This window comes from Acipenser ruthenus, chromosome 9, assembly GCF_902713425.1.
Source record: "Acipenser ruthenus chromosome 9, fAciRut3.2 maternal haplotype, whole genome shotgun sequence".
Taxonomy (NCBI): domain Eukaryota; kingdom Metazoa; phylum Chordata; class Actinopteri; order Acipenseriformes; family Acipenseridae; genus Acipenser; species Acipenser ruthenus.
Window position 1 is genome coordinate 10,272,252 of NC_081197.1, and position 27,323 is coordinate 10,299,574.

Sequence of the window (27,323 nt, forward strand, 5' to 3'; positions counted from 1 at the left end):
GAGACGTCAAACCGAGGTCCTATTGTAAGTGTCTCTGCAGCAGCAGTTGTGATGCATAGTTCACTCCCTAGAGTCTGTATGTCTGCTAAATGACTAATTCATATATGAATGTGCTTTTTAATGTTAAATCTATGTTAGGTTAAGTGTAGGACTATTACGATTAATATTGCTAGTGCTTGCAATAGGTAGGAACATTATTTTTTAAAACCTTGGTTACCACTCCTTTAAGCATTATTTAAAGAGTGAATAAGTAACTGAAATACTATACTCAAAGCATAACGTTTTTGCTTGAACAAAGCCATAAATTATAGCAAAAGAGTAACCTTTTATTTTATTTTGAAAGAATTACAATTCATACATACCATACTACAATACAGGCTCCAGTTTGCTGCAGTGAGAAATGTTAATGAGTACAAAATGATGTTTTATTTTTTTTAAAATTTTTTTACAATACAAAACTCTTTTAAACAACAAAAGACTTGATTACATATTAGCAGGCCCCTATTCAGGTTCCAATATTAATATACAGTTTAGGTGAAATTGCCATAGATACATTGGCAAAACTTTAGATTGTTGTTTTTTTTGTTTGTTTTTTTTGTACATGATAGGTCTTCATTAGAATAGTATACATCAGTAACTGAATAATATCAATTAGGCTTTTCTCAATAAACCATTCAACCAATCCCTAGGGTTGCCACCTCTCAGATACAAAAAAAGAAATGAAGGAGGTTGCTGCAGCTTAAATGTCTCTTTAGAACAACTGTATTGAAAAAGGCAGTAACAGTCGATTACAGAAATATTCTATCAGGCAGCAAAAACCAGGACTCATGATACTATCATTGTGTTGTTGCTACAGTTATCTAAATGAATGTGGATGCAGCTGCTGATGTGTGCGGCCTGTGTGCAGGGTTGTGTCACATGCTGAGTAAAACCCAGGACTAGTGGCAACTCTATTCCTGACTGACAAGAATACCCGCAGGTTCTGCTGCTTGATCGTTTTGGCCATTATAGTCAAGTTGGGGGCAAATTTGATGGGAGCCATTAATGTTAAAGACACATGTTCATTTTCTATTATTTGGTAAGAACAGTGTCTTTCATTGGGCCATTATTTTACCATTGCATTGTCATTACTATGTAATCTGTGTTGCTATGTCAGCAAGTGGTAACAACAACAGCTGTAGGTCGTATACACACACATTACCATGTAGCTGTTATAACCATAAATAACCATAAGTATAAATAATGTCCGGTAGTATTTTGATTATCTTTAATTTTAACATCAATGACCAAGAGCTAGTGTGCATTTCCTGTCTCACCCACAACAGTTCATCCCTCTCCACTTGTTCATTATACTTCCATATCTATATTCCAACAAGAATTGTCAACTACTTCAAATACCAGTTTTTTGTGCCTCATATCACTGTAATAGCGTTTATAAAAACAATAACCAATATACCTATGACTTGGTCCATATCTAGGATATATCAGATAGGTATTTTAATTATATCTCTGAAATGTATCTAAAGCATATTTTTTGCCCCTTTTTTGTATATTTTAAATATTATATATATATTGGATATGTGGAGAACATTTGAAGAATATATTAAATAATCACAAAACCATTAAATAGCATCACTCTTTTTTTTTTTTTTTTTTTTTGCTAAATATGTCTAGACTCAGCAAGTAAAAAACCCATTCCTAGAGATAGCTAGTGTTTTTCTTTAAACCAACAGCTATTTCAAGAATATACCAATAGGGGGCAGTGATTACACTGCAGGAAAACATCAGTCGGATCAATCTGTTTGAATGATCATCAAACATTGAGGGCTATATATGTTCCAATTAAAACTGTTCTGCGCCTTTTAAACTGTGTTCTTTACCTTAAGAAGCTTGCACTGTTTGTTATGTTCATTATCTCTCTCTTCTTTACAGCTATTCCAACTCAATCCTCACCATCTCAATAATAACACAACCTCCTGCTCACTCTAACAACACTAAAGACCATTGCACACCAGATCCATTCCGTCAAGTCAAATCTGATCACGTCTCAAAAATTATTCTGATTCCAAAGTCAATGCATTATTGCCGTACAACCAATGACGGACTCGGTTTGGATAAAGAAATAGCTCTGGAGTGCAATAGCCTTAACTCTGGCCAATGAAGACTTTCAATTAGGGTTAGAAAATGACACCCTGTCTGGGTTTTCAGATCTTCTTTAGATGTATAATGAATTTGAGCAATCAGTTAAATCTGCTTATGAATAATACTATATACATACTACCTAGTAATGCATGATCAACACACTCTGAAACCATTCTTCATTCACAATATGATGAGCGATCATTATAACACAGGACCGATTGCTCAAATAAAAAAAAATGAAAAAAAATTCCCCAATGCCAAGTTTCTACATAGTAAAGATAATTATTCTACACAGACTTTTAAAGTGTGTAGATCGCTTCAGGTGGACAAAATAACAACGCTCTAACAATTTGAATTTACATTGCTTTTTAGTGTGTATGAAAGGCAACAGTGTGTGATAGCTATTCTGTGCATGTCAGCCTACTAAACAGATTTGAACACTGGAATATACTTAAATTATGCCTGAAGTTAAATTCTCATTGAAAAAAAGTGTCAGACCCCCACACTTAGAAAAATCTAAATGACCAGCTACAAATAGAAAAACAATTGTCCCTCAGCCCACAGACTAGTCATGTGTTCCTATGTACATTACTGTAAAGTCACATATTTCACCTCAACAGTTACCACAGTCCCAATCAACCTTTACACCTGCATTTTTTACAGGAATGTAGGTAGTGCACCTATCCAGCAGATGTCACTGTTCATTAAAAAAACATCTCATAAACAAAACATGGTGAATGTTCTTCTTGCATTCTAAGTAAGAAAAAAAGACAAAGCAAAAAATGTTGATGTCAAACTTGCAGCACGCTAAGTAATTCATGTTACTTCTTCATTGTATGAGCCAGTAACAAATTGTATTGGCAACTTAAAGGGGTATTTTATGTTGTCTACATTGTCCCAGTTTCTTTCCTGTTTCATATCCTATTATGCATGTTCTGTGTGATTCTCTTTTGTTGAGGATCCATGTCAGTGCTGCACAAGCTTCAGAGCACAAAGCTTCTCCTTTGGGCTTCTATGCCCAACACAATGCTAACATCCACACTTCACCTCAGAACAAAAGCCTTTACTAGTTTTGAGAAGCAATCCCTGCTAGAATAGGTAGTAAGCAACAACAAACAATATAAAGCAGGTAAGAAAGAAATTGTAGGAATATGCAGACAACATAACCATTTAAAATTCAACTTATTTTAGTAGATATCCAGTTCAGCTTTTTTATTTATTTAATATTCCTGCAGATTTATAAAGTCTCAAGTTTAATGGAAAAACAAATGTGAAGTAAACCTGAGTGCACTTAGCACCAATACTTTAGACAACAGCTTTGACGTTTCCAGTTTTCTCAACCTAAACTTTAGAATAATGTGCATGGTAACAAACGGAAAGTGATTTTTTAAATCATTCTTTGTGAATTTTAGCTGATCTTGGACCCCACCTGATAAGAGAACAGGAATACCGCTTACAACGGTAAAGCACAATCATTTTAGGAGTTCACTTAGTTACATGATATTTATATATTATGTTCATTTTATCACTTTAACCATCTGGTAAATATATAAAAGAAAAGAAAAAAGTTATATTAAATCAAAAGTAAAATTTTTATAAATGTCAGATGCTCTGCATATATAAATTGTTAACCTCATAAAAACATGAGTCTTTTTTTTTCATGGTAAACAGATAACGCTAAACAATTACAAAGACAAAACAATCCCAATATAAAAATGCTGTAGTACACTGTAGTATTCACAATACTATAGTCAGTACTATAGTCAGCATTTATTCTTGTCATAGTTTCTTCTGCCAGCACCAAAGAGTACTGTAATACTTATATGTGGGTTTGCAGAGACATATGTAAGAAATGTTCATTCTATTTGCCTGCTACTTCTGCTGTCAAATATCATAGATCTCCTCTGAGGTTGGTAAAAGCAACTTGTAGAAGTCTCCAACTTCTGACCACTTTTAGGCATGGTCATTTTATTCCTCAAAGTGACCCCTTCAGGTGTCTTCAGATTATCAGCGAGTTCCTTAGAAAGACAATCCAGAGCAGACCTTTCCGTGGGGCTCTTTATCGGGGAGAGCAGTGATTTGCTGCCGGCTGATGGATGGTCCATGATGGGGAATGGCGGACTGAACAATATGAGGCTTTGAGGTCTGTTGGATCTAGCCCTGTAGGATGGTTTCTGTGGTGCTGGGGATCTGTCAGATTTTGAAGACAGATCAACAAAGGCTTCACCGTTGGAATTGCGCTTTCTTCTCAGCACTGGAGGCCCCACTGGCCCCACAGATTTAGGCAAAGGCATCTCTAAAGACGAGTCACCCCCAGAGTGCCTGGGAGTTTTAACGGCAGGTTCATTGTTCTCTTTTTCATCTTTGGGATCGCTTACGAAAGGATGTGCTTGAGGAGAGTCTAGTTCCTTTCTTCCTGAACTTCCTGAAGTCTTCTCTTGGTCCGTCTGGGTGTCAGAGTTCTTATTCTGTAAAGGCAGAGGTATCTGGGTGTATTGAATCTGTGGAGGTATGACTGGAACAGCTTTAGCTTGACAGGTCTTGATCATGAAAGTGGTTCTTACAGATGACACTGACACTGGGGCAGAGTTACGTCGCACAGGAGCTTGCCGGTCAGTTAAAAACATTTCCAGTTCTAACGATGAAGCACTGTACTTGGATTTCACCCTGCACTCATCTGCTGTCTTGGACTCTGACAGAGTGACTGAACCATGACAATGTAAAGCGTTGTTGGATAAAACATTGTTGTTATATTTACAGGGATTACTTGTTGTTTCTGTTGTGTTACCAAATGCACTGCCTAGATCCAAATTGAGAGAGGACGGTCTGTGTTTTAAAATGACATTTTCATTAGGTTTGTCACATCCTGAATTCTGTTGGCCTTGTGATTCCATGCTGTCCAGTGTGGTTAGAGAGTCTTGCTGCAGAGAAGGGGTTTCCTTTGATAGTTTACACAGTTCTTCTTCCGTTATGTTCATGTTTGCAGACTCTGTGTGTGTCTTTGAGGCTGCACTTGATGCTGCAAGCTGAATACTGTCAAGCTGCTTTGCCCCACTTGTTTTGACACTAAGTGGCTTCAGTGACTCGCTGGGTGGCAGCAACCAGTTCTCAGCTTGCAGATTGGGAGTCATGCTGGAAGTCATTTCACTTTCTGCCTTTGATCCACCTTCCTGTGAGGGCTCAGCTGCCACTCTAAGTTTAGTTACATCTGTGCACAATTCCTTCAACTGCTCTCTAGCGTCAAGAGCACTGCATGAGCTGCGTCTGTTGAAAAACACATTCTCTGTAGTTGAACACACAGGGAAATCATCTTGCTTCTGTAGGATATTCATTGTATTTGGTGAATGAAGTGGACTTGTAACCCATTGTTGGGTGTAGTCTTCCCAGGGCTCAACTAGCTCTAAAGCACATGAAATATCCAGCCCTGACTCATCCTTGTCAATCAGCAAGTAAGGACTATCCTCCTCATACTTTGAAAGCCTTGCGCTACTCTTCAGTAGGTCCAGGGACAGGTTCTTACTTCCACTGGTTAATCTAGGAGATTTTATTTCTGGTCCTACCAAGTCATTCAGACCTGATGACATTACCGACTCATTGATGTGTTTCTTCTGAGCTTTATCACTTTCAGGGATTAAACCTCCCTCAGACTCTGCTGAAATTGACTCATTAATTTTAGAACTTGAGGGCTTATTATCAGTGTGAAAGTTACTTCTTGAGTCACCAGTAGGTTTTATTGAAGGTGTCGTCTCAGTTTTGTTTCCAGTCTTAGCTAACACATTTAGGTTTGGATTACTTTCCCTGCTGACGTCACAAGACAGGTTTCGTTCTGGCACCGTATAAGAACTATTTTCACCTGAGCAATTTTCATCTGAGATGTGTAAGTCTGTCTTGAGAACTTCATCTGCAGGACCAGAGGGCAATAAAGGATACGTGGAAAAACTGCTGGTTCTCTTAGCATTTGGGTCTGCTGTTTGCTTCAGATCATCACTTATCAGGACAGTAAGTGGTGGGCTCTGTACAAAGATGTCTTCATCAATAATATCCACATCAGGCTCAATGATTTTCAGCTCAAGTTGGATTTCAGGCCAAAGATTATCCATCAAAGCATCAGCAGCAGATTCGTCGGTCTGCAGAGAACAAAAACAGAAAAGTGACCATGCATATGCGCAAAGCATCTCAGCACAACAACTGAAAGCAACGGAAAGGTTGTCTAAATGATTTACAACTCATGGAAGTTCAGTAATTGCATTCATTTATTTCAAAACTATTTCTGAAATAGATGTGGGTGTTTATGAATGAAATGAAATGAACTTTAATTCATACTGTGTATTGTTTAAAGCACAGATATGAATGGATCATAAGATTAAGACTAAGGTCCACAATATGGTATATCTAAAGAAAGAATGCTGTATATAATCTTATGCTAGATACCATATGACGTAGAGGTGATCGTAAAATGTGTTGTTTGGCATGCCTGAGACATACTGTGGCCAGAGTGTATGCTCGATAAGAATGAGAGCCCACAGTCATGGAATAGTTTTAATAGTAAATTGGGTGTGCAAGCAGAAAATCATTTTCTAAGAAATACATTATTGGAGGTGAATACTCTGTGTATCATACCAGTTCAGAAAGCTCTGCAAGTTCTTCCGTTTCACTCAGTAGAATTTCTAGGTGGGTTTTAGCTTGTGTCGTATCAACCTGGGTAAAAATTGCTGGGAGCTCATCACTGGACCTGACTGTCTGCAGCGAATGCATCAGGGCAGCTGTATCAGTGCCCAAGGCTGATGGGAGGATGTTCAGCTTTGACTGATGGGTTATTGCGCATGGTGGTTGTTGTTGCTGTTCATCTGTTGAAGTTACTGGAGAGTGCTTTGGATATTCAGAAGTATCAGTCAGCCTACATTGGGATTCCATCCGTGTAGGGTCATCTCCTAAGGGGATAAACAAAACATTAATTTAGTTGATTTACATATGTTGTGGGAGTTTGCGACAAGTACCAAGGGTTCCAACATAGACTTGGAAAAAAACGAAGCAAGGCAAACCAATGCACACCCGGGGGAGGGTTCATACCTGTTATCTGACTATCTTCAACGTTGTATGTTTAATTAATGGTACATTCTTGTGATATCCAAAATATTAGCATAACCCCTACTTAATTACCATAAAATGACAACCAGTGCAGCACTTATGAGTTTGTTGGAAACCCTTGTCAAAATAAAAAGGGCAGTGTCAAGAAGATGTTTTTTCATGAACAATAACGCTACTATCATAGCATGCTACCTTTATTTTTGTTGTGTACCTTACCTTCTGCATCGTCCATGACGGTAATGGCTGCTTGTCCACAGTTTACTGTAGGCACTTGCTTATCTTCCTTATTTTGAGTTATCAAGTCACTACTATTACTACCACTACTACAACCACTGCTGCTGCTGCAGCAACTGCTTTGGTCGGCAAGTCCGCTGTCATTACTAGTCTTTAGTGGGGACGCTTCGCTGACAGGAGGCAGAGTATTCTTGTCTTTCACTGAAGTCCTGCAGGGGGTGCTGTTGGAACTGATCACTGCAGAGACCCTTAAAGGCACGGACACAGCAAAGGGTTCGGAAATGTTAAGGGCTTTGCGCTGGTGTCGCGGCGATGCCTCAAGAGGGAATAGGCTGCCAGGAAAGGTGGGTTTGGAAGTTCCGTCGCTGGCACTGGTGGAGTAGAACATTCTCCGCGTCTTGGGAGAAGTGGGCTCACAGCAGTTGAGGTCGTCTCCCTTGAACACTTTGAGCTGCTCTGGCAGGGGTTTGTGTTGGGGTGTGTTCTTAGTGTCCATTTTGTCCTTATTGACAGGTGAACTTCCTCTCATTGCACCAGGAAGGCTCTCGTGCTCCAAGTCATGATCCTGCTTACTTAAATCATAAGTGCTTCCCGTGCCCAAGGTACGGGATTTGAAAGCAGGCATGAAGAAGCCACCAGTCGCAGCCGAACGTTTAAATTGGCTGTCTTTTTCATCTTCTGAAAAAAAATTTGAAAAAGCAGCAAACATTATTATGATGCAGCTGCTGTTTGTGCTTCTTCTTTCACATGTTTCCATTCACATTTTAAAAAAAATAAAAATCAGCCAAATAGATAAGAAAAGACTACCATTGCATAACAGGCTGAGCCATTCCAACCAAGAAAGTGAGAGAAACGTTGTTATACAGTATGACTAACTTTCATCCCAAGGATTTAAATGTTTGTCTGTTTCAATTAGTTTCTTGTTGTTTTACCTCAGAATTCGGATTCAGCACTTATGCAGTTATGGATGATTTATTGGATCTCACTTTAAAAACTTTTAGATTAATTTTAGTTTTAATTTTAAAAAGACTATTTATCAGTAGTACTATCATCTCCTCTGCTTACACTGTCTATGTTCTCAACGAGGATGCTTTCTTACCTTCTGTGGGCAAGGAGCAAAGAGAATCCATACTTTTTGCAGGCCGAATGGTAGCTTTTTCTGTTGATAGAATAGCAAAGGAAAATATCAGTATTTACACAATTAACATATTTTTTTAACATACAATTTTTCTGATAGGAATAAACCAATCGTGACAATTGTATAAAACTAGAAAACTAATGAGAACACTAAATGAATTTATAGGAGGCTATGCTGTACAGTGGTTAAAGAAACATGCTTTTAACCAGGAGGTCCCCGGTTCAAATCCTGGCTCATTCATTACGTGACCCTGAGCAAGTCACTTAACCTCCTTGTGCTCCGTCTTTTGGGTGAGACGTAGTTGTAAGTGACTCTGCAGCTGATGCATAGTTCACACACCCTAGTCTCTGTAAGTTGCCTTGGATAAAGGCGTCTGCTAAATAAACTAATAATAATAATAATAATCTTACATCAGAAATGTTGTCTTTTATTATTGTTTCCTAATAGGGCCCTATTTTGGTATACTCAATACAGTGTGTTAGCTGTTAATGTTGAATTATAAGACTAATTTGGATATCTTTCTCTCTGAAAGAATATGATAATCTCTAAATGGCAATTCAGTCTAAAGTGTGCCAATCATATTACAGTGAAAATGAAGTACGGTGTAAGTTGGTGGTTCAAATAAATACATTTTACTGTAGAACTTTTTTTTTAATGAATGGATGCAATATTAATAGTCATTGATAGAGTAGTATGGGAATACTGGAGCATATTTCACGTGGACGTATTACTAGGATTGAAACTGTTTTAAAAGTCAACTGCTTTTGGATATTGTGTTGCTGCTTGCTCTGGGAACCCTCTGGAAATGAGATATTGGAGTCGGTAATTATTGAGTAATTATTCCTGTTTCTATTTCTAAGTAAAATAAAATAAAAAATATGCCTCATACCTGCTAACTTCTGTCCTCTCACAAACACACTGCCATTCCTGCTCAGCTTGGATTTGGATTCAGATCCGGACCTGCCCAGGTTAAATATGGATTTCCACATCTTTGATTTTCCTGACAGCTTTCTTCTGAAACAAAATAGGATCTATAACTTAGTACTGCACAGTGAAAATAATATTAGAAAAAAAAATGTATCTGCTGGTATTTAAGTAGTAGACCAAGAAGAAATTGAACCTGTTGTGTATACTTTTTTTTTAAAGAGTCCAAAGTAATCCAAAATAAATCAATAAATTAATAAATAAAGATATACAAAATTGGTATATACAAAATAAAATAAAATAAAGGCCTCCATTTGAGGCTTAAAGGGTCTTGTTAGATCACACCTTTAACTTCCTTGCTGTTATTATCTGTAATCCAAAAAAGGATGTAACTGGTCCTGACTGTATGCAGGCAGTTTCTTTGTAGTTTTAAAAAAATTCACAGTGGAGAATGTTTCTTTGGTGCAAGCAGAATAACAATTATGCCCGTTAACGGTGTTGATGTGCAAAGGGCAGAGGCATGTCATACTTGTTATCGGGCAGGTCGATGACGGTGTGATACAGGGTCCCGGTGTTGAGCCTGGTGTCCGGCAGGCTGTTCTCCCGTCTCTCCCTGCGGGCCGGGTGGTTGGGGCTCAGTGACCGGGCCTGAGCCTCCTCCAGACTCACCAGTTTCATAGGCTGAGCCTGGCTGCTGGCAGGGAGGGACATGCACTTTGCTACAGCGCTGCGCTCTGGAACAAGACAGCAAAGATCACAATGGATACGGTGCTACAGAAAATGTGATATTTGAGAGACGTGAGACATCTTGGAAATAAGGAAGGAGCTGCTTTAAAAGCAGCACCGCTTCAACTCGTGCAGCAATTTCAGATTAAGATGTCGCTGTGCTGCTTCTAAAACATTATAATCAGATACTGTATCCACTGTTCTCAGCTGTAATTTAAACATCATGTATGGATTTCTGTATCCAGCTCACTTTGCCATATCTGAATCAGAGAGCCCTGTTTGATATGTATTTTTAAAATTGAGTAAAAGACTGTCAAGGTTTTTCCCCATCTTGTTTACAAAGACGAGGGGGACACAGGTACATTATATTTATGTGTACAGGTTGCTACAACTTCATGGTCGTTTAACACTTTGATAAACTTCTATCACTGGCCAAATAGTGAAACTGATTTTTACTGTTCGCGATTTTACTTTAGCACAGAACGCCACCAAGTGGATAAAAATTTCAATTTCCACAGGGTTGACAAGACTCCTACTGCAGATTGTTCTAGAACCACTGTAAATGCAGGAGAGATGTGATAGCTTTGTGTGATTACCATCAGACTCTGGAGCAGGATGGCTTGCGTTGTTGAAGATCTGCTCTATGTGGTTTAGGATGAACTCCACCACTGCCTGCTGAATCCTGACCTCCATGAATGCAGCATCACCATTACAGGTAGAAATCTCAATCTCCTTTGATCTGAAAAAGAGAAAGGCTTTATCTTAAGAGTACAATCGGATTAACATTTTTCATTTTATGCTCATTTCCACCCTCTCTACCATTATATAAAATGAACCATGGTAAATCTGTTTTCCAGGGTCAATACGAATAAAATATGTATAAACTTATTTTTTGACAAAACTTTAAATATACACCAATAATACAATAGTATTAAAAGGTGAGATGATACTAAACCTAAAGACGAGAGAAACCATTCTTATTCCATACATTATATTTCTGATTTTTCAAGTGACAATTACTGGTGCAAATTTAAGTTTTGCTCATTTTATATCCCTATGTGGTGAACTTGATGGTGAGGTGCAGTGGCATTGGTACAATGCAATTGATTTCTTGCCTACCTGAGGAGATTAGGTGCCCACACAAGGGCAATGTTTCTAGCATGCATGTTTGTTTGGGTGCTGAATGATGCCAGGTGTGTCAGGTGTCTGGTAAGATACTCCAGGGTTCTGTAGGGAATGAGAAATAAAGAAGATTGAATGGGTAGAAATTGAAATATCTACTGTACCTGTTATACAAATATAAACATATTTTGTCCTGGAAGGTTTTACTTTATATTCAATGTAGCAGTTGACGTCACAATAATGACTTTAAATTCAGAGCCCCCCACAGCAGTGATCATATTTAATGCATAAAACTTGATTAAATCTTAATTAAAATGTTGCCTATCAATGAGACAGCTTACATAACATCAATGTCACATTCACACGCAGATGTCTTTGTTAATCACTTCTTTGCTATGCATCTAGGCTAAGATAGTTAGCAGTAAGCAGTTTTCAGCTGTACATAACGCAACTTGCCATCACAAGACAGTGGGAGTGATTTACATGTGTTGACATTTCCTATCCACACATGTAAATTTGCTGGGAATTTAATTAAATATCTGGTGCAAGCTAGCACTTTATAATTACAATATGTATGCTTACAAATCAGTTCTATATGAAGGTATAAAGCAGAGAGGTCTGTAGATCAGGTTGATTCTGTGGGGTCAGATAGTGGTTGACAAAAAGCTGCCATAATACTTTTCACATAGCAACCCGTGATGCTACTTTTCGCTTTATAAAGTAACAGGGGGCTTCATTAGTGATTTACCTATACAGTATGTGACCCCTAAATGGCATTTCTGAAGTGTTTTTATTCTGTTTTTGTTGCTGTTGCTGATCTGCATTATCAAACTGTCACTGCTGTACTCTCACTAGGAGAAGCCTTTGGGTCCTTATATACATTTTACATTTCTCTATTCTTCTAAATGTGTTGCATACCTTGCTGTCATTTACAATTATTCTATCTGTATGTGCTGTGTTGACAAACTGGGAACCCCCAGTAAGGGATTTTGTTTATTTGTTTTATGTCATTGTGTACCTTACCTTTCACTCAAATGTGACTTTTAATGTGACTCTGCTTATAATAATGGTGGCCAAACACTATATAGCTGCCATTCAATTCAGATCCAAATTCTGATTATCCCAAAATGTCATTATACCAAATAAAAACATGAAGTATAATGGATATATGAAAAATATCTGTGTCTAAGGTAATGGAACTGGACTGAAAGAATCATAGAAAACAGCTGCATACCAATAAGACAATGGGGTCTATTCAATGTATCTAAACTAAGGCAGATCTAAATAATAATAATAATAATAATAATAATAATAATAATAATAATAATAATAATAATAATAATTTATTATTATTAATTTATGAATTTATTATTGCGCCTTTCACACCTAGGTGTCTCAAGGCGCTGTACAAAACAAAACGACACAAATCAGAATGACAAAAAAACAATGAATAACAATTAATCAGCTAAATTCTATAAATACATAGATAAATAAAATACAATAAAATAGGTAAATATAGATATAAAATCAATCATCATAAAAGTACAATACATTATAATAAACACTGCAGACTGCAGTAAAATCAGAATTACGAAAATACAGCGGAGAATAAGTGTGTCTTAAGGGTATTTTTAAATTTGGCTACTGTTGTGGATTCTCTAATAAAAGTTGGTAATGAGTTCCAGGGAGCAACACAGCTAAAACTACGCCCTCCACGTGTAACACGTTTTGGAAGCATGCATTTGAACAGTCCAGAGTTAAAGGATCTAAGCTGCCTCCCAGGGATGTAAGGGCTAACAAGGTCCATTATATAACTAGGACCCTGACCGTACAAAGCCTTGTAGGTCAACAATAATATTTTAAAGGAAACACGGGACTGGATAGGAAGCCAATGCAAAGACTTAAGGACCGGAGATATGTGTTCTGTCCGCTTGGTACCGGTAAGAACCCTTACTGCTGCATTTTGCACCATCTGCAAAGCAGGAAGATACCAATGTGTACATCAGTCTCTTTAGTGTATTTGTGTCACTAGAAATATGTAAAGTGTCACAAAAGGTACTCATTTAATGATTATAGTATTTAGATCCACCGCTGTTTTCTACTGAAGAGACCACTGAAAGTGTGCTTGTTAAGAAATCTGCAGACACCATTTGTTTGTTGACTGCCATTGTTACAGATACAGAACATATGGAAAATATAATCTGATAAAGGTCTAGGGTTTTTATTTTTTTTGTATGATACACTATGAGCCAATGTGCAATGCAAGCTATCAGCAGTTTGTTTCATATGTAATTTAACACAGAAGGCAGCAGCCAGCAATCTCACCGGTAGTGAGTCTCAGGAAGTTCTTTGATGACATTTTGAATTCTGGCCAGCTGCTCTTGTTCTTCTTTGACAGACACGGCATCCTGTGATTGGAGAAAGAAAGACACTTACAGCTGAGTTTTACATGAACACAGCAGTGGACAATTCACTGTTGTTTTACTGTTCAGTCCTGCGATAAGCCGTTTGCTATGGCAGTCATGGCTTGACGTTATAAAGAACTGTATAAATGAAGCATCTGGTACTGTGCTGAATTATATTGAACTGTTGCTTGTCTTATGAAGAGGCAAAACCAAAAAAAAAATAAAGAGTTTTTATATTGGAAAAAGACAACCACTAGGGGTCCTTGCAGTATATATTTTTTCTTAGGCAGACCTCAAAATGTGTTTCAAAAGAGAAATGTTTAACTTTTATTAATGCTTAAATAGCATTAATGCTGGTCCACCTTTTATCCTGCTTATAATCTTTTTTTTTTATATATATAAGTTACATAATTTCATGATATGCAAATATTTTAAGAACATCAGTTTAGATAAACCTCTGCATTGCAATAAGTCACATGGTCTGATTGGAGCTAGACCATTGGAGTAAGTTTGAACTACAAGCCATGAAGTAATTAAGTACTTGGAAACAGCAGCAACTTTTCATCTGTGACAAGACATTTAAAATATCTGCATATCCTAAATTAAATTATGTAAAACTACTAAAGAAAAGGGGAAGTTATAATGTTGCCAGTGCTAATAAGAGGTAAGAAATTGTACTTTAAAAACCATGCTTAGCACTCCTTCAATAACTTGTTCTTTTTTATTACTGTACGTTCCAAAAAAGTTATATAGACTATACTGCAGTTTCAAAGGGTTTACACTAGTTAGTTTAAAACATCCTGCAGGGATCATAATAGCTAACTATGTTACTGTTACAGCCTATGAATTACTTTGATCAGCTTGCCTGTGAGAAATAAGCTAAACATTAGTCGTTTAGTAGTCCTGAGTGTTATTTGAACACAAGAGTGATGAATCCCTGATCCCTCATCCACTGACCAGATGTCTAGACATTCCACACAGGATGTTGTGATAATCCTTTTAGTCAGTGGCAATTCTAGGAGAACACTGAAGCAATAATTAAAAAAAAAAAACATCTTCACAACAAGCCTCCAGCATGCCTGACCTCAGCACAGGGAGCAGCAGCATTCTCCACTTACACTGTGATCAGAAAATTAACAGCAATCTGCAGACACACACATAGGGCACTGTATACAATACGTGTTTCATGTAATACAATGTGGTGTAGTGATCTGGTTCATTTTTCCCTGCCTTTTTTCATTTGGTGCAGAAATTACAGTTTCCCTATAAAGGGGAAGAAGCAATTATTTGTAAAAGTCTCTGCCCCTGAGGCTTCACTATGGATCTGTTTGCGTGTTGGCAGAGATTCCCTGAATTAATTTATCATACCGCTTTGTTTTCTCAATATAGATTTTAAGATTTTAAGGACCTTTTTAACTATTCCCCTAATCAATGTGTAATTCTGCTGTTCATTTCAAATAAGCTTCTGAAGGTACAACACCATACATCAGCCTGCTATGCCCATGTTTGTCCGCAGGTAATAGACAGAGTGACATCTTCAGAGGAAATATTTAACTGTGTGCCATTCACATATTTCTCAGTTTTCTGTAAAACAGGATGACAGTGGAGTGGCGTTCTAACTGGAATACACTAAAAGGTGTGGACCAAAACAGAAGAGAAGGCAGCTCGATAGTGTTGCACCATAATGCTTTTAAAAGTAAAAAAGTACTCTAGTATTAGAAGTAAAATCTCACAACACTGGTGTAATGGAAAATGCAAGCCAGCTATATTCCAGCCCAAAATGAACATTGGTTATTAATGCTAGTTGCTAAATTATAACTTCTGGTGTTTTTATAATCGTAACACCACATTTACAGTGGACTGTTTGAGTCACATAGGGTTGTTAACTTCAAAAATGCAAGACTGGCTGACTGCCTGTGTCACAAGCTTCTTAAAGCTGTAAATTGATACACACACTACATGGAAACCTTGCCTACTGTAGCACAATAGCAATCCTTGGTTCGAGATGTGGTTTCTGACGATTTATGTTGAAATTACAAAAAAAACCAAAAAAACGTCTATTTTAAAAACCATAACATATTTAGATTACAGTGTCTTCCTGTAAGTGCAAAACAGTAGTTTTTTTTTTTTTTGTCTTACCATTAATTCAGTTTTGAACCTGGTTCAACAACAGCATCATATTTAGGTTTTCATTCAGTTGAAATTCCCATGGTTCTTGTTACTCAACACCTGTGGTCTTTTTATGACTTTAATTAGCTGTGAATGCAGATAGTTTATGTCAGATTCCTGGTTGTGATTAGTGGTTTAATAAAGTTCCTAATGTTTTGAGACCACAATGATCTCAGTCATACCTGACTTGCTATGTCCTCCGCTGCTGACTCACACAGGTTCCCATGGTAACAAGTGTGTACTTACCAGTACCACCAAGCAGTAGAAAATGACTTCATTTACCATAGGGCTACTGATGGTTCCATTCATAGTTTCAAAACACAAAAGTATTCTTAATTTGGGGGTTAAGTGTGGGGTACTGCACTGTATATCACTCTGCTGTTATCAACAGAAAAGTATTTGATTCTGTAAACAGCAATTACAGTCGGGATTAGCAAAAACTCCTAATGATGGTAAATGGATGCAATGTGTTTAGTGACATATATTTGCTTTGTTCTAAAACGCTACTCAAGTCAGCACAGCCTGTGGGTGTTTAATAGGATACTTATCTAAATGATCTGCACTTCCTTTTTTATTTCGTACCTGTTTATTTCCTTTGATGAATGTTCAATATCATTACGCTTTGTTTCGGCATAGATCATTACTCACCACACTTACCAACTAATCCAGCAGCAATTGCTTCTGAATGGTAATGATTGTGGGGAAGTGAATACTAATGTAATATTAGGGAAGCAGATGTTATGAAGTACCCCTTTAAGGTGGTATAAGTCACATAGGGCTATACTGATGAATCCAATGAAGGCTGGGATATGAACAAGACCCTTGTTACATATAGTACCAGTTCGACAACATATTTACCTTGAACTTCAATTAGTTACACCTGTGGTTTACCTCAAATTTCTTTTGTTTTTCATACTAAGCACAGGTGTGATTAAGCTCCTACAATATTAAGACATGGAATGACTGAAGCTACCTGAAAAAAAGCAGTAAAAGTTGGGTCTTTAATTATAGCATTTCAATATCAGGAGGTGTCAAGAGAGCTGTAAATTCAACTCATATAGTACGATGTGTCTAAAACATTTTTAATGCCCCTAGCTCAGGGAGAGTTGTATTATCAGAGGACATCGACCTGCACAACCCTTGCTCACTATCCAAGCCAGCAACATCAAAGATAAAGTGCTTTAAACGTCTTAAGCCATTGATGCTATTGATGGTAAGCATGGCCTTGTCATCCATCATTGTCAGGTAGGTCGATGTCTTCAGCAAAAAGAGGCAAAAGCCTCCTAATATAACTGCTGAAACACTGACTGCCTGTTCAGATTGAAGCTTCATTTGTCACAGCATTGCGGTGGGTACTGGGTTTGTCTTGGGCCCCAGCCAGCTGAGCAGATTGAGTCTTACCGTGAATTTCTTGTAGAGTTCGTAGGTCAGGAGGGGGTTTGGCAGCTCCCTGAAGTAGAGCTTGCATAGCGACCCCACACAGTGAATATCCTGCAGATACACTTCCCTTGTCAGGTCCGGGCAGGGATCTGAGCCAAACTCCTGCCTGAAAATGTACACGTGGCATTGATTACCAGCAAGGCAAATGGGCAGTGATTTAAGCTGAGGGCTAGGGGCTAAGCAGCTCTTTTTTCCCTAGACCTCTGCTTAAATGTGTTTGAAACAAGGACCAACTTCCAACTCCCTGTTCAGTGTCATCCAAAAAGACTCACAGTACAATCTATTGAAGCAGGACACTTACCTAATGTATATCATTTTATAATTCTACAAACATAAAACAAAACCAATAACTTGCTGTTCCTTATGCTTCTGCTCCAGTGCAAATGGCACAATTTGTTTTTACTTAAACGCTAGAAATAAAAAAAAATGAAGAAATGTAAGGACTTCTAAAGCACACGCGTGTACAGTACGTTTTTGCTTTTAGTACTTGCTTTGCAACATTGGGCCCTATTCACAAAGCTTTAACATATTCATTTTATTTTCATTTATAAAATAACAGTAATATTGTTTCGTAACCTTTAAATTAACCCTATTGCATTATTGATGCAATATGTTAGCCTGTTTCATTGCTTTAATTTCACATTATTCACATCTGTCCCCCCTTGCCTAAGCTCTCCAGGCTGCAGGGGCTGCAGGTAGGTCGATCCATGGCTAACTTCAATCTGTACAGCTCAGTGATCGCATCGCGGTACACCTAGGGGTTGGAGTGGATAATATTCTGGCACTGCTGGGGAGAGCTTTGGACGACTGATTGACAATAATTTGTGTGCAAACGCCAAGCCCAATGCCAGGTACTGCTAATAACTGTGTGTATATCCATAAGTTTACATATATAAAAACATAACGATAAGAACCAGGAGGTTTAAAAACGCTTTCTGAATATCATCAAAACAGAAGAAACACTCATAAGTTAAAGCTTTGTGAATAGTGGTGTGAAACATGATGCAGGGAAATTCTATCCAGAACATGTGATACTGAAACAAACTCCTCTGAAGCAAGAGCTTCACAAAGACATATGTATGTATGAAAAATAAACTGAAAATCCAGATTTATTTTGTGCCTTCAGTATGTACACAGACTTTAGATCTGTTGTTTGTTTACTCCTTATTGATGTATGTGGGTTTCTGAATATCAACACAGCATCAAAGAGTCTCACCCTAATCTTTCTGTCTGCAATAATGAAACACAAAACATCTTTATATTCTGTGTAGCTGTACCGACCACTCTATTACAGTTACGTTCCAAGAAGGAAAATGTAAGTCAGATCTACTCTGAGAACTATTGGCAAGATTCTGGGAGCCAGCTTGTTTATTTAAATGAATTATCCATAATCCCCAGCTTTGAAGGGAAACTACTTCTCCAGTGAATTCTACAACCACACTGATAAAAAGAATTGAATGGTTTAATTTAGTTCACTGTGTTGCTTCCAGGTCGGTACAAAAGCCCTTGGTAATGAACAACATATGAAAAAGTGAGGAGAAATCTGCTGATACCAGCACCGTGAATATAGGGAATGCAGAAAATGGCTATATTCTATTTTTAGAAAGATTAGGCCTTATTCACAAAATGTTATCTTTAAGTTTTTTATTTATGTATTTATTTATTATTATTTAACTTTGGTTAAGGGTGTTTTTAATTGACACTTTTTATTTTTTAAAGAATACACCATTTAAAAATGAATTTTCTTTTTTTTTGACTGTCCCCTTAACGTTGTATTATGATTGTAATCATTCTGAGTGGTTCTATTACAATGATTTACTGGACATACTGGGATTTATTTACATGTTTTGTTAGCTCTGTGTTAAGGTGCTTTCCCCTGAGTCCAGGAGCTGCTCTTCAGTTCCAGTTGATTATCACTGACACACATATTGTAGCCAAGGCTCCATTTTGCTGGCTATACACTTGATAGTGCTGGTGCTTGCTGATACAAAGATACTTGGGCTGGTTTAGTCTACATTACTTTTGCCTAACTAAAGAGAGGCTCCTGAACTCATCATCAGGGTACTTAAAACAGACTTACCAAAAAATTAAAATAAATTACAATATTTGAGTCATTTCAATAAAAAAAAACACTCACTATGATGACAAACCTCATTAAAAAAAAAAAAAAAAACTAAGAAAGTGTAATGCGGGGCTACTAACTCTTTGAAATACTCCCAGGTACAGTTAACAAGTTGTAAACAGGACTCACAGCAGCAGTCATGTCTCTTATGTGAAAGCAAAACACTGCCATCTTCACTGAACACAGCAGCGTTTTTATACCTGAGTCTTTGGATGTTGGAGGTGATCCCTGAGAGCCTGTAAATCCCATCCACAATGCCATGCTCCTCAATGAACTCAGCACAGCACTTAAGGACCTGGGGAACTGGAACAAGAGAAGATCGCACTTAAAATAGAGCCTCAGTCAAGAAAAACAGAGAACCGTATCCTGTTTTATTGATTTTAAGAACTTAACATGATCGCTCTAGCAAAGAGCATATTGGAAATATAAGACACAAAGGCCAACAGGATCCACTGTTACACGGGAGAGTTCAGATATGCTTGTCCTTATCATAGGAACAGTCTGTGTTTCCTTCCCAAAAAAGCCAGCCTCATCCTGTCCGTAACTGATGAAGAAACAACAATATGTGCTATGTGGACATGTCCCATAGTTCGACAACTCCGGAAAAAGGTATCCATATCATTGAATAATCTTAGAAACCTATATTATTATTTTCCCTTATGCTTCCCCTCAATACATTTCTGTTACCATACTGTTAATACCCCATAGCCCTGGGGGATAAATCAAATATACAATGTTCTAAACATGGACCATGACACAATGGAACCCCTGAACAAATTGAACTGTTTTAAGAAGTTTTTAAACAGTGCAATATACCTTGCCACACCAGGTTCATAGAAAAAAATAAAAAGAACATAGTAATTACACTTATGGTTGTATAGTTATAAAGCAACAATGTATTGAATGTGGATGTATTAACAATCCAATTACTGTGTAACCCCGCAAACAATTACAGTGTAATTAGAGTCACTAAATGTCAAAAAGTTACTTGAATAAAAAGAAAGAAAGCAACAGCATCCTGAACTGCAATTTTGTAATATTCTACCATAGCAAACACTGGACTGTTAAAAGGCATGTTTTTTTTGTCATACAGTCATACACTTACATAGCATTGGTTCACAAGATAATGTGTCAGTGACCCTCTCAACTGTCTGACACTACCACAGCTGTAAACTAAATATGCTGTACACAAAATATAAAGAGCACAAAGCACGCAAACAAAAAAACATGCTTCCGAAACAGGAAATGAAGGATTTATCAATGAAGCCGTGACATCACCAGGAAGGGTGTGACGTAATAGAGAGAATCAATACAGGTGTCTATTTGTGCATCTTATTATTTGCCTGGTTGTTAGTATTGGGTTCCAACTTCCAAATAGAACACCATAACTTTTTATTCTTTATTAATGTCTAAGGGGATAATGTGACATGATCAATACATTTTAATTACAGGATAATTGCTCCTATGAGGGAGTAATTAAAACACAAACAAAAACCCCAGTTGCAATATTTCATGGTTTGAGAAATCTAGACTCAGATTATCAAGCACATTTTTTTCCCCTCTTCATTTTGGGACTAATTACAGTGGCAGCCAAAAAACAGCTATAAGAAAGCTGAAGTCAATGCAATGTGTAGCTGTGCGTAGACCCGTGAGAAGGCTCTGTGAGGTACATGAAAAATCTGTAGTAATACTAGAAATTATGCAACAATATCAAGTCTATACCCCACCAAAACCCTACAGGAAAGCAAGAAAAAGAAGCAAAAATTAATAGCACAATTATTAACAGATGTCCAGATTTGCTTCTTAAAGTGATCACCAATATTACAAAATGTTTTACTTAGATATACTGTTATCTCTTTCTTATCTGACTTTTACTATCGTGACCCAAAACTCATTTCACTATTGAAGACAATGAGAAAGACTTCTAGATGTCAAAGAATTGGCTACAGTAAAAAAAAAAAAATGTTTTGCCAATGTATCCCAATAATGCAGAGCCCCTGTAATTCAGCCTGGGCACCTATCAAGGAGTGACTGCAGAATCCAGGTGGTTTTGAATGGGGTACTATCCACTGATGGGTAAGTTGAGAGACCACCTAATTCATTTAACCTGTGACCTAAACTATTTGGTACAGTACTTTAGTTTAAACCCAGACCTCCAGGGGTGAAATGAATGAATTTACTTTGCAATTTGCACTGAAAACCCAAAAGTGGCATGACCAAGTTTGTGGCCCCAGGCCTGAATAGGATTTAGTTTAGTTAAATGCATCATTACTATTCCTCAAGTTGTGGGTATAGGAGCAATAGCATTGAACAGCACATATTGTCCCTGAACATTTCTGCTTAAATCACTAATGCACATAAAAAATTCAATTCCTCCATGACTTCCGTCCTGCCTTAAAGCATGCCTTTATGTGGTGTTTTATTTTTTCTGTCCTAAGCAAGATGACACATGGTAAGCTCACTCGCTCTGCTTCTCCATGGCTCAGAGGAACTCAACCCAACAGAGACCCATCATAGCCTCGACCCCCTACTTATTCCCCTGACCTTTCTGCATCATTTCCAGAATAAAGAAGCTGGAGGAAGAAAGTTCTCACAGAGAACAAACCCAGAGTACAACCCACCGAAGAAACAGCATGGGCAGCTAGCTTAGGCCCTTGTCTTATTTATGTTTTTTAATTAAAATATTCCATGTAAGAGCATTGAGATAGATATTTTGTTTAAATAAGCAATCCTTTAAAGAAGAAACAGTATTCACACAATTAAACCTTTCATATCAACGTCATACCGCAGTCTAAAAAGGCAGAAAATGTACATAACAAATGTAAGAGCATCATCAGTTACTGTACTGTAGATACTTTACACATATATCATGACATGACTTGAGATCAGAGTGCCTTGCAACAGGTATGTGTTCTTTATATAAGTAACTGAGCCATCTCTTATCACGTTATTCAATACGAGATAAAACCACCACACATTTGTCACATGTCACACAGTAAATATTAAATACAAGGAATAGTTTAGCAGATAAAACCCTAGGAACTTAAAAAAAAAAAAAAAAAATGCTGCGTGGAACCTTACATTTCATTTGATTTTGTCCTGGGGAAAATGGTATGTTAGCATTGGCCTCTTCTCTTTCCGAAGATCTCTTGTTCACATGAGTAACACTTTACATGAAGAGTCTGTTACTACACTGTAATACTACAGTAACTAAACATATTGTTGTGTAGCTAAAGCAACAACCTGTTTCATTACAAAAATGTAAAATGTCAGTTGCTAACCTCTTTTGTAATTATTATGTATGTGTGCATGAGGTTGCGAATGTACAATATAATTACTACAGTATGTAACCACACGTGCAATTGCAGTGTTAATGCAGTTTAATTGAATATATATGGCACAGCCCACATGGTTTGAACCTTTGGAAGATGAATGGTCCTTGCCATCAACTTGAGACCTTCCAGCACGGAAGACCCAATGCCCAGACCTATGCAAGTTGGACCAGCTTTGTACAAGTGATGAAAGTTTGTACAAGTGAAGATAATAACTTTACGTTAACTTCACAGACAATTGACACTTTTATAATAGTATGTACTTGCAATACAAGTGTCAAGCTTCTAGCTAGAGATGACCTTTAATTTATTTTTCTTTAAGAGTGTCTATTTATATCAGCAATGCAAGGATTGTAGTTCAATTAGGTTTTTCCCCCAATTAGTCTATATCTATATTCCCTGGGCAATGCTGGCATTAACTTAAATAGTCATCAGATGCAATCTCAATTAGTTGAATTCTATAAAGCCCCATTGCACTTAGTTGATTTTTCAGCTGCCATTGGCAGTCCCTTAGAAATACAACAATTGGCTGGGCATTGATGCGTAGCAACCATTGCGTCCCCCAGAGATGTTGGTCCCCACAGGGCACAGGGTTGAGGCAGACTGGAGGACAATTCTAACAATTATTTGATCTTCAGTTCAATCCAGATTAACAGCAAATGATAAAATCAAATGATGAAATATTTATAAAGATGTTATCTTCAACAGCTCCGCTGTTGAAGTGTAGGTTTAAGTTATGCATACTGTGCAGCATATTAAGTGAAAAATGGTTTGAGTGCTCTGACTAGTGTTTCACTCCTCTCCCAATCATTATGTAAATGAAGTAATCTCCAATCACACTCAACTCATGTCCAATGACTCGAGGAACAGAGCAGTCTGTGACAGTAAGAGGGCAGCAGATAAGAGCTTTCCTCTGCCCTGTGCTGGAGGTGTAAAAAGAGGGTATTTTACTTGTTAAACAGGTTCCTGGCATGTTAAACTCAAGACAAATGATCATTTCCTGTGGGTTTTACAACATAAAACTGTCTGCAGGCCTAGGTTAGAAAGAACACAACTGGAAGAGGGATATACGAGTTTCATTAAAACCAGGGTGGGCAGCAAAACAGAAGCAACAAATTCATGGCGACTGCATTCCAACAGACATCCAAATCGTCTCAATTTGTATATGGATTGAGTGGAAATATTTATACAAAAGGTCAGAGGAGGTTCTACTTGTCATTACTTTATAGTTTCTCTTTTTGGATCTGATTTATTTCAGCTGATGCTTGCACTCTAATGCAATAGTACTCTGTTCATTTTAATTCCAGTCAAATAACAGGATAGATGTTATTATTAACAGTGCCATTTCCATTTCATTATCACACCCACAAATGCAACAAACTTTTCACACATTTAAAATATGTTCTTATCTGTTTTTTGATGTTACAATTATAAACCTACATAGTCTTTGTCAATACAAAAACCTTCCTAAAGCATGTACTGGTAAGAGTCAATTTGTAAAAAAATAAAAAAATAAAAAAAAGTTGATTATATAAGCCTATACAGTTATACAGAAAATGTAGAACTGTAGACATTTCCTGAAAATATATTCAGTATAATAAAACAGTATTATATAAACTGATGCCACTTTGTTTTGCTTCCCTAAGATACAATGGAATTTGCTGATGAAGTTCAGAACTGTACTGTAGGTAGTAAGCTGGAGCACATCTGTTTAGTTTGCGTATCTGCAGCTGAAACTAATGTACTGCTAATGACTTTGCCAATTGCAGACAGACTAATGTCTGTATACCGGTATGCTATTTTAATTGTGTGTGTGCTCATGTTTTTAGTTTCCTTCTCCCATTTTAGGTGAATTTATCTCTCTGTAATTATCCTTGTCTTTAAAAATGGACCACACCAAGCAAAGATGATGGCAGCAGTGGTTGGTTAGCAATTGGCAATTATCAGAATTAAAAGAAAACAAATTCTGGTCAAACGAAGATGTTGGCATTACTACATGCTCTGTGAATACAATTGTTTGGCTCCAGGTGGGCTTCAATAAAAGCAGTGACGTTATTTATGTAAGGTTGCACACATGTGCTCTGCAAGGTATCACACATGTGTTCAGATTGAAAATGAAAAGAGTTTTCCAAGCTGAATGAATAAACCTGCTTGGCTCCAGTTAAAGCTGGGAGGTTATGTAAGGTAGCACACATTTGTTCTTGCTGACATTTTGTAAATTACAATTATTATTCTAAAGAACACTTTACAATGGCTGGAATGTATGACAAAACTGCTCGACACAGACGTGCTCACAGAATATAACGGTCTAACATTCAGTATGTGTTCTCACAGTGAATGCTTTTTTTTCCATAGAATGTTTTTTTTTGTTAGATATTTGTCCTATGGCCAGTTTTACAAGTAACACTTGTAAATCTATCCCCAGTAAAGAACCTTCCATGGAAGATGATACATACACTACAGTACATAAAAAGTCCAGAGAACCCTGCTATTTCCGTAATTACATAGAAGGACATCATTCAGATTATTACTATTAAACACTGGCTATGAACTCGGTATTCCACTATTCTGCAGGAAGGTAGAAGTTCACAGGAAGTTAAAAAAATGGCTTGTTTGTTTCAGGGGAAGGTTGACACACCCATCGCATGCAGCTGGTATAACTTAGAATCTCTCCCGCATCAACACTTCCTCTTATAGAAACTGGTTCCAGGAGGTTACCACCCTATGTTTTAGCACTTGCAAAACATACACTTTCATTTGAAAGTTTCAAGGACTGAAGGGCATATATATATATATATATATATATATATATATATATATATATATATATATATATATATATATATATATATATATATATATATATACTATTGAACTAAAATACAATCTCCATATTTGGATTTCCTGCACAATGCAGTTCAAATTAAATGTGAAGTACTGCCTTAGTTGTACTGTATGTACCACATCCATAACTTCAAAAACACCAAGTCAAAAATTTGAAGGTAAAAACTGTAAGAAACTTGCTGAAATGTTTGTCTACCTGACATAGTGGGTTTTATGGAGACTTTGACCACAAAAGGCAAACGTTTTCACTATAATGTGCTTTATTAAATCTGTGATATCAGTTCTCTAGAGTGGCTATTGACCTGTTTTGTGGGCAATCGCACAGCTATTTTGGTAATATATTAATAATGTTGCAATCCAGATGTTTCATACTTTGTAGCATGGTTTGCACATAGATGGTATGACAGCTTCTTCTCAATATAGCATCCTGCTTTTGATGAACAGACTGAAGATTATATAAGTTTTTTTTTTTGTTTGTTTGTTTGTTTTAAACGAAGATGGACGAGGAAACCTTTGAATAATTAGTTAAGCGTGTATAAAGATATGGTACTCCTGCTCAGAGGCTGTCAGTGAGATTGAGATTCTGGCTTCTTGTAAAGTTACTTTACAGTGTGTAAATTTTACCATCCCTCTTGTTGTAGCCTTTCCTTGAGTCCAGACATAAAGGTAAACTACTACAAATAAGAATTATTACTGATTCCTTTATTCCTTTATTTTAAGTATGCGAAGAGTGATGAGGTGAACTAGCTTCAACCAGCTTCTCTCTACTGATGTGGGAAAGCAGGGCCAATGCAATCCTCCATTTGTGTCCCCAGCCAAGATCAGCAATTTGGCAAGCCTGATTCAAACCATGACCACCAAGTTCACCAAGCTCTGAACGACACTGCTTTTACTAGGAGAGCAACTGGGGACAAGAGTACGTCATGTTAAATCTGAAGCGTCCCACAATAATGCTCAGTTTTAGACTAAAATATAACTTGTTGGTTTATGTTTACTACATGCTCCCAGTCTAACCTTCAGTGCACTGTACATAATTAGAATGCAGAATTTGTAAATGTTGACAGCCCAGTTTATTTGCATCCCCTAAAGGGAGGTAATTAGCTGTAGTAACCTAAGCCTTGAAATATACTGGCCACAATGTCACAGTGAGACAAAGAGACATGCTCATGTTATTATATGAGTCCGTAGGAGGTTATGAATGACATAATCAAGTTTTGTTTTAACTGTATAACGCCAAATGGGGATTATATTTTTCCACATGGTGTTAGTATTAAACTGACTGTAGTGTTCACTCCACCAGCTGCTCTAAATATGTCTGCTTACAGGCACATTGAGATTCCACATGACTTGGTCAGCTGTCCTTTGCACTTTGCTCATTCATTATACACGTTTTTTATTCACTTTAGGAGTGTGTCCTTACATAATCCACTCACCTGTTGGGACATCCTCCTGCGGGAATAAAAACCATATATCACTAACGATCATTCAGTATTCTGTATATATACTGTATAGACTATTGTGCAGGCTGCTGTACGATCCAAGCTTACTGTATATCACCATACGAGAGGTCAGAGCTACTGTTTTCTTGCACTCTGGCCTTGAGTGGAGTAAAAATCAGCTTGTGCTCTATGCTATAT

At 37.2% G+C, this 27,323-nt stretch overlaps 1 protein-coding gene across 3 annotated transcripts in view; it reads right to left on the reverse strand.

The window, feature by feature from the left end:
• Positions 1-305: 305 nt before the first annotated feature.
• LOC117973028 (rho GTPase-activating protein 31-like) overlaps positions 306-27,323 on the reverse strand; it is a 50,839-nt gene continuing 23,821 nt past the window's right edge. For 2 of the 3 annotated variants that reach the window (XM_034923925.2, XM_034923924.2), the window contains 11 exons: positions 19,711-19,813; positions 17,350-17,494; positions 13,700-13,782; positions 11,372-11,479; positions 10,849-10,991; positions 10,056-10,260; positions 9,492-9,616; positions 8,564-8,623; positions 7,447-8,142; positions 6,763-7,073; positions 306-6,269 (listed from right to left, as the gene is read on the reverse strand). In XM_034923925.2, coding sequence (XP_034779816.2) covers positions 3,999-6,269; positions 6,763-7,073; positions 7,447-8,142; positions 8,564-8,623; positions 9,492-9,616; positions 10,056-10,260; positions 10,849-10,991; positions 11,372-11,479; positions 13,700-13,782; positions 17,350-17,494; positions 19,711-19,813 — 4,250 coding nt within the window. In that variant the 3' untranslated portion in view covers positions 306-3,998. The remainder of the gene's footprint in view (positions 6,270-6,762; positions 7,074-7,446; positions 8,143-8,563; positions 8,624-9,491; positions 9,617-10,055; positions 10,261-10,848; positions 10,992-11,371; positions 11,480-13,699; positions 13,783-17,349; positions 17,495-19,710; positions 19,814-27,323) is intronic. The other variant, XM_034923926.2, reaches the window with a different exon arrangement.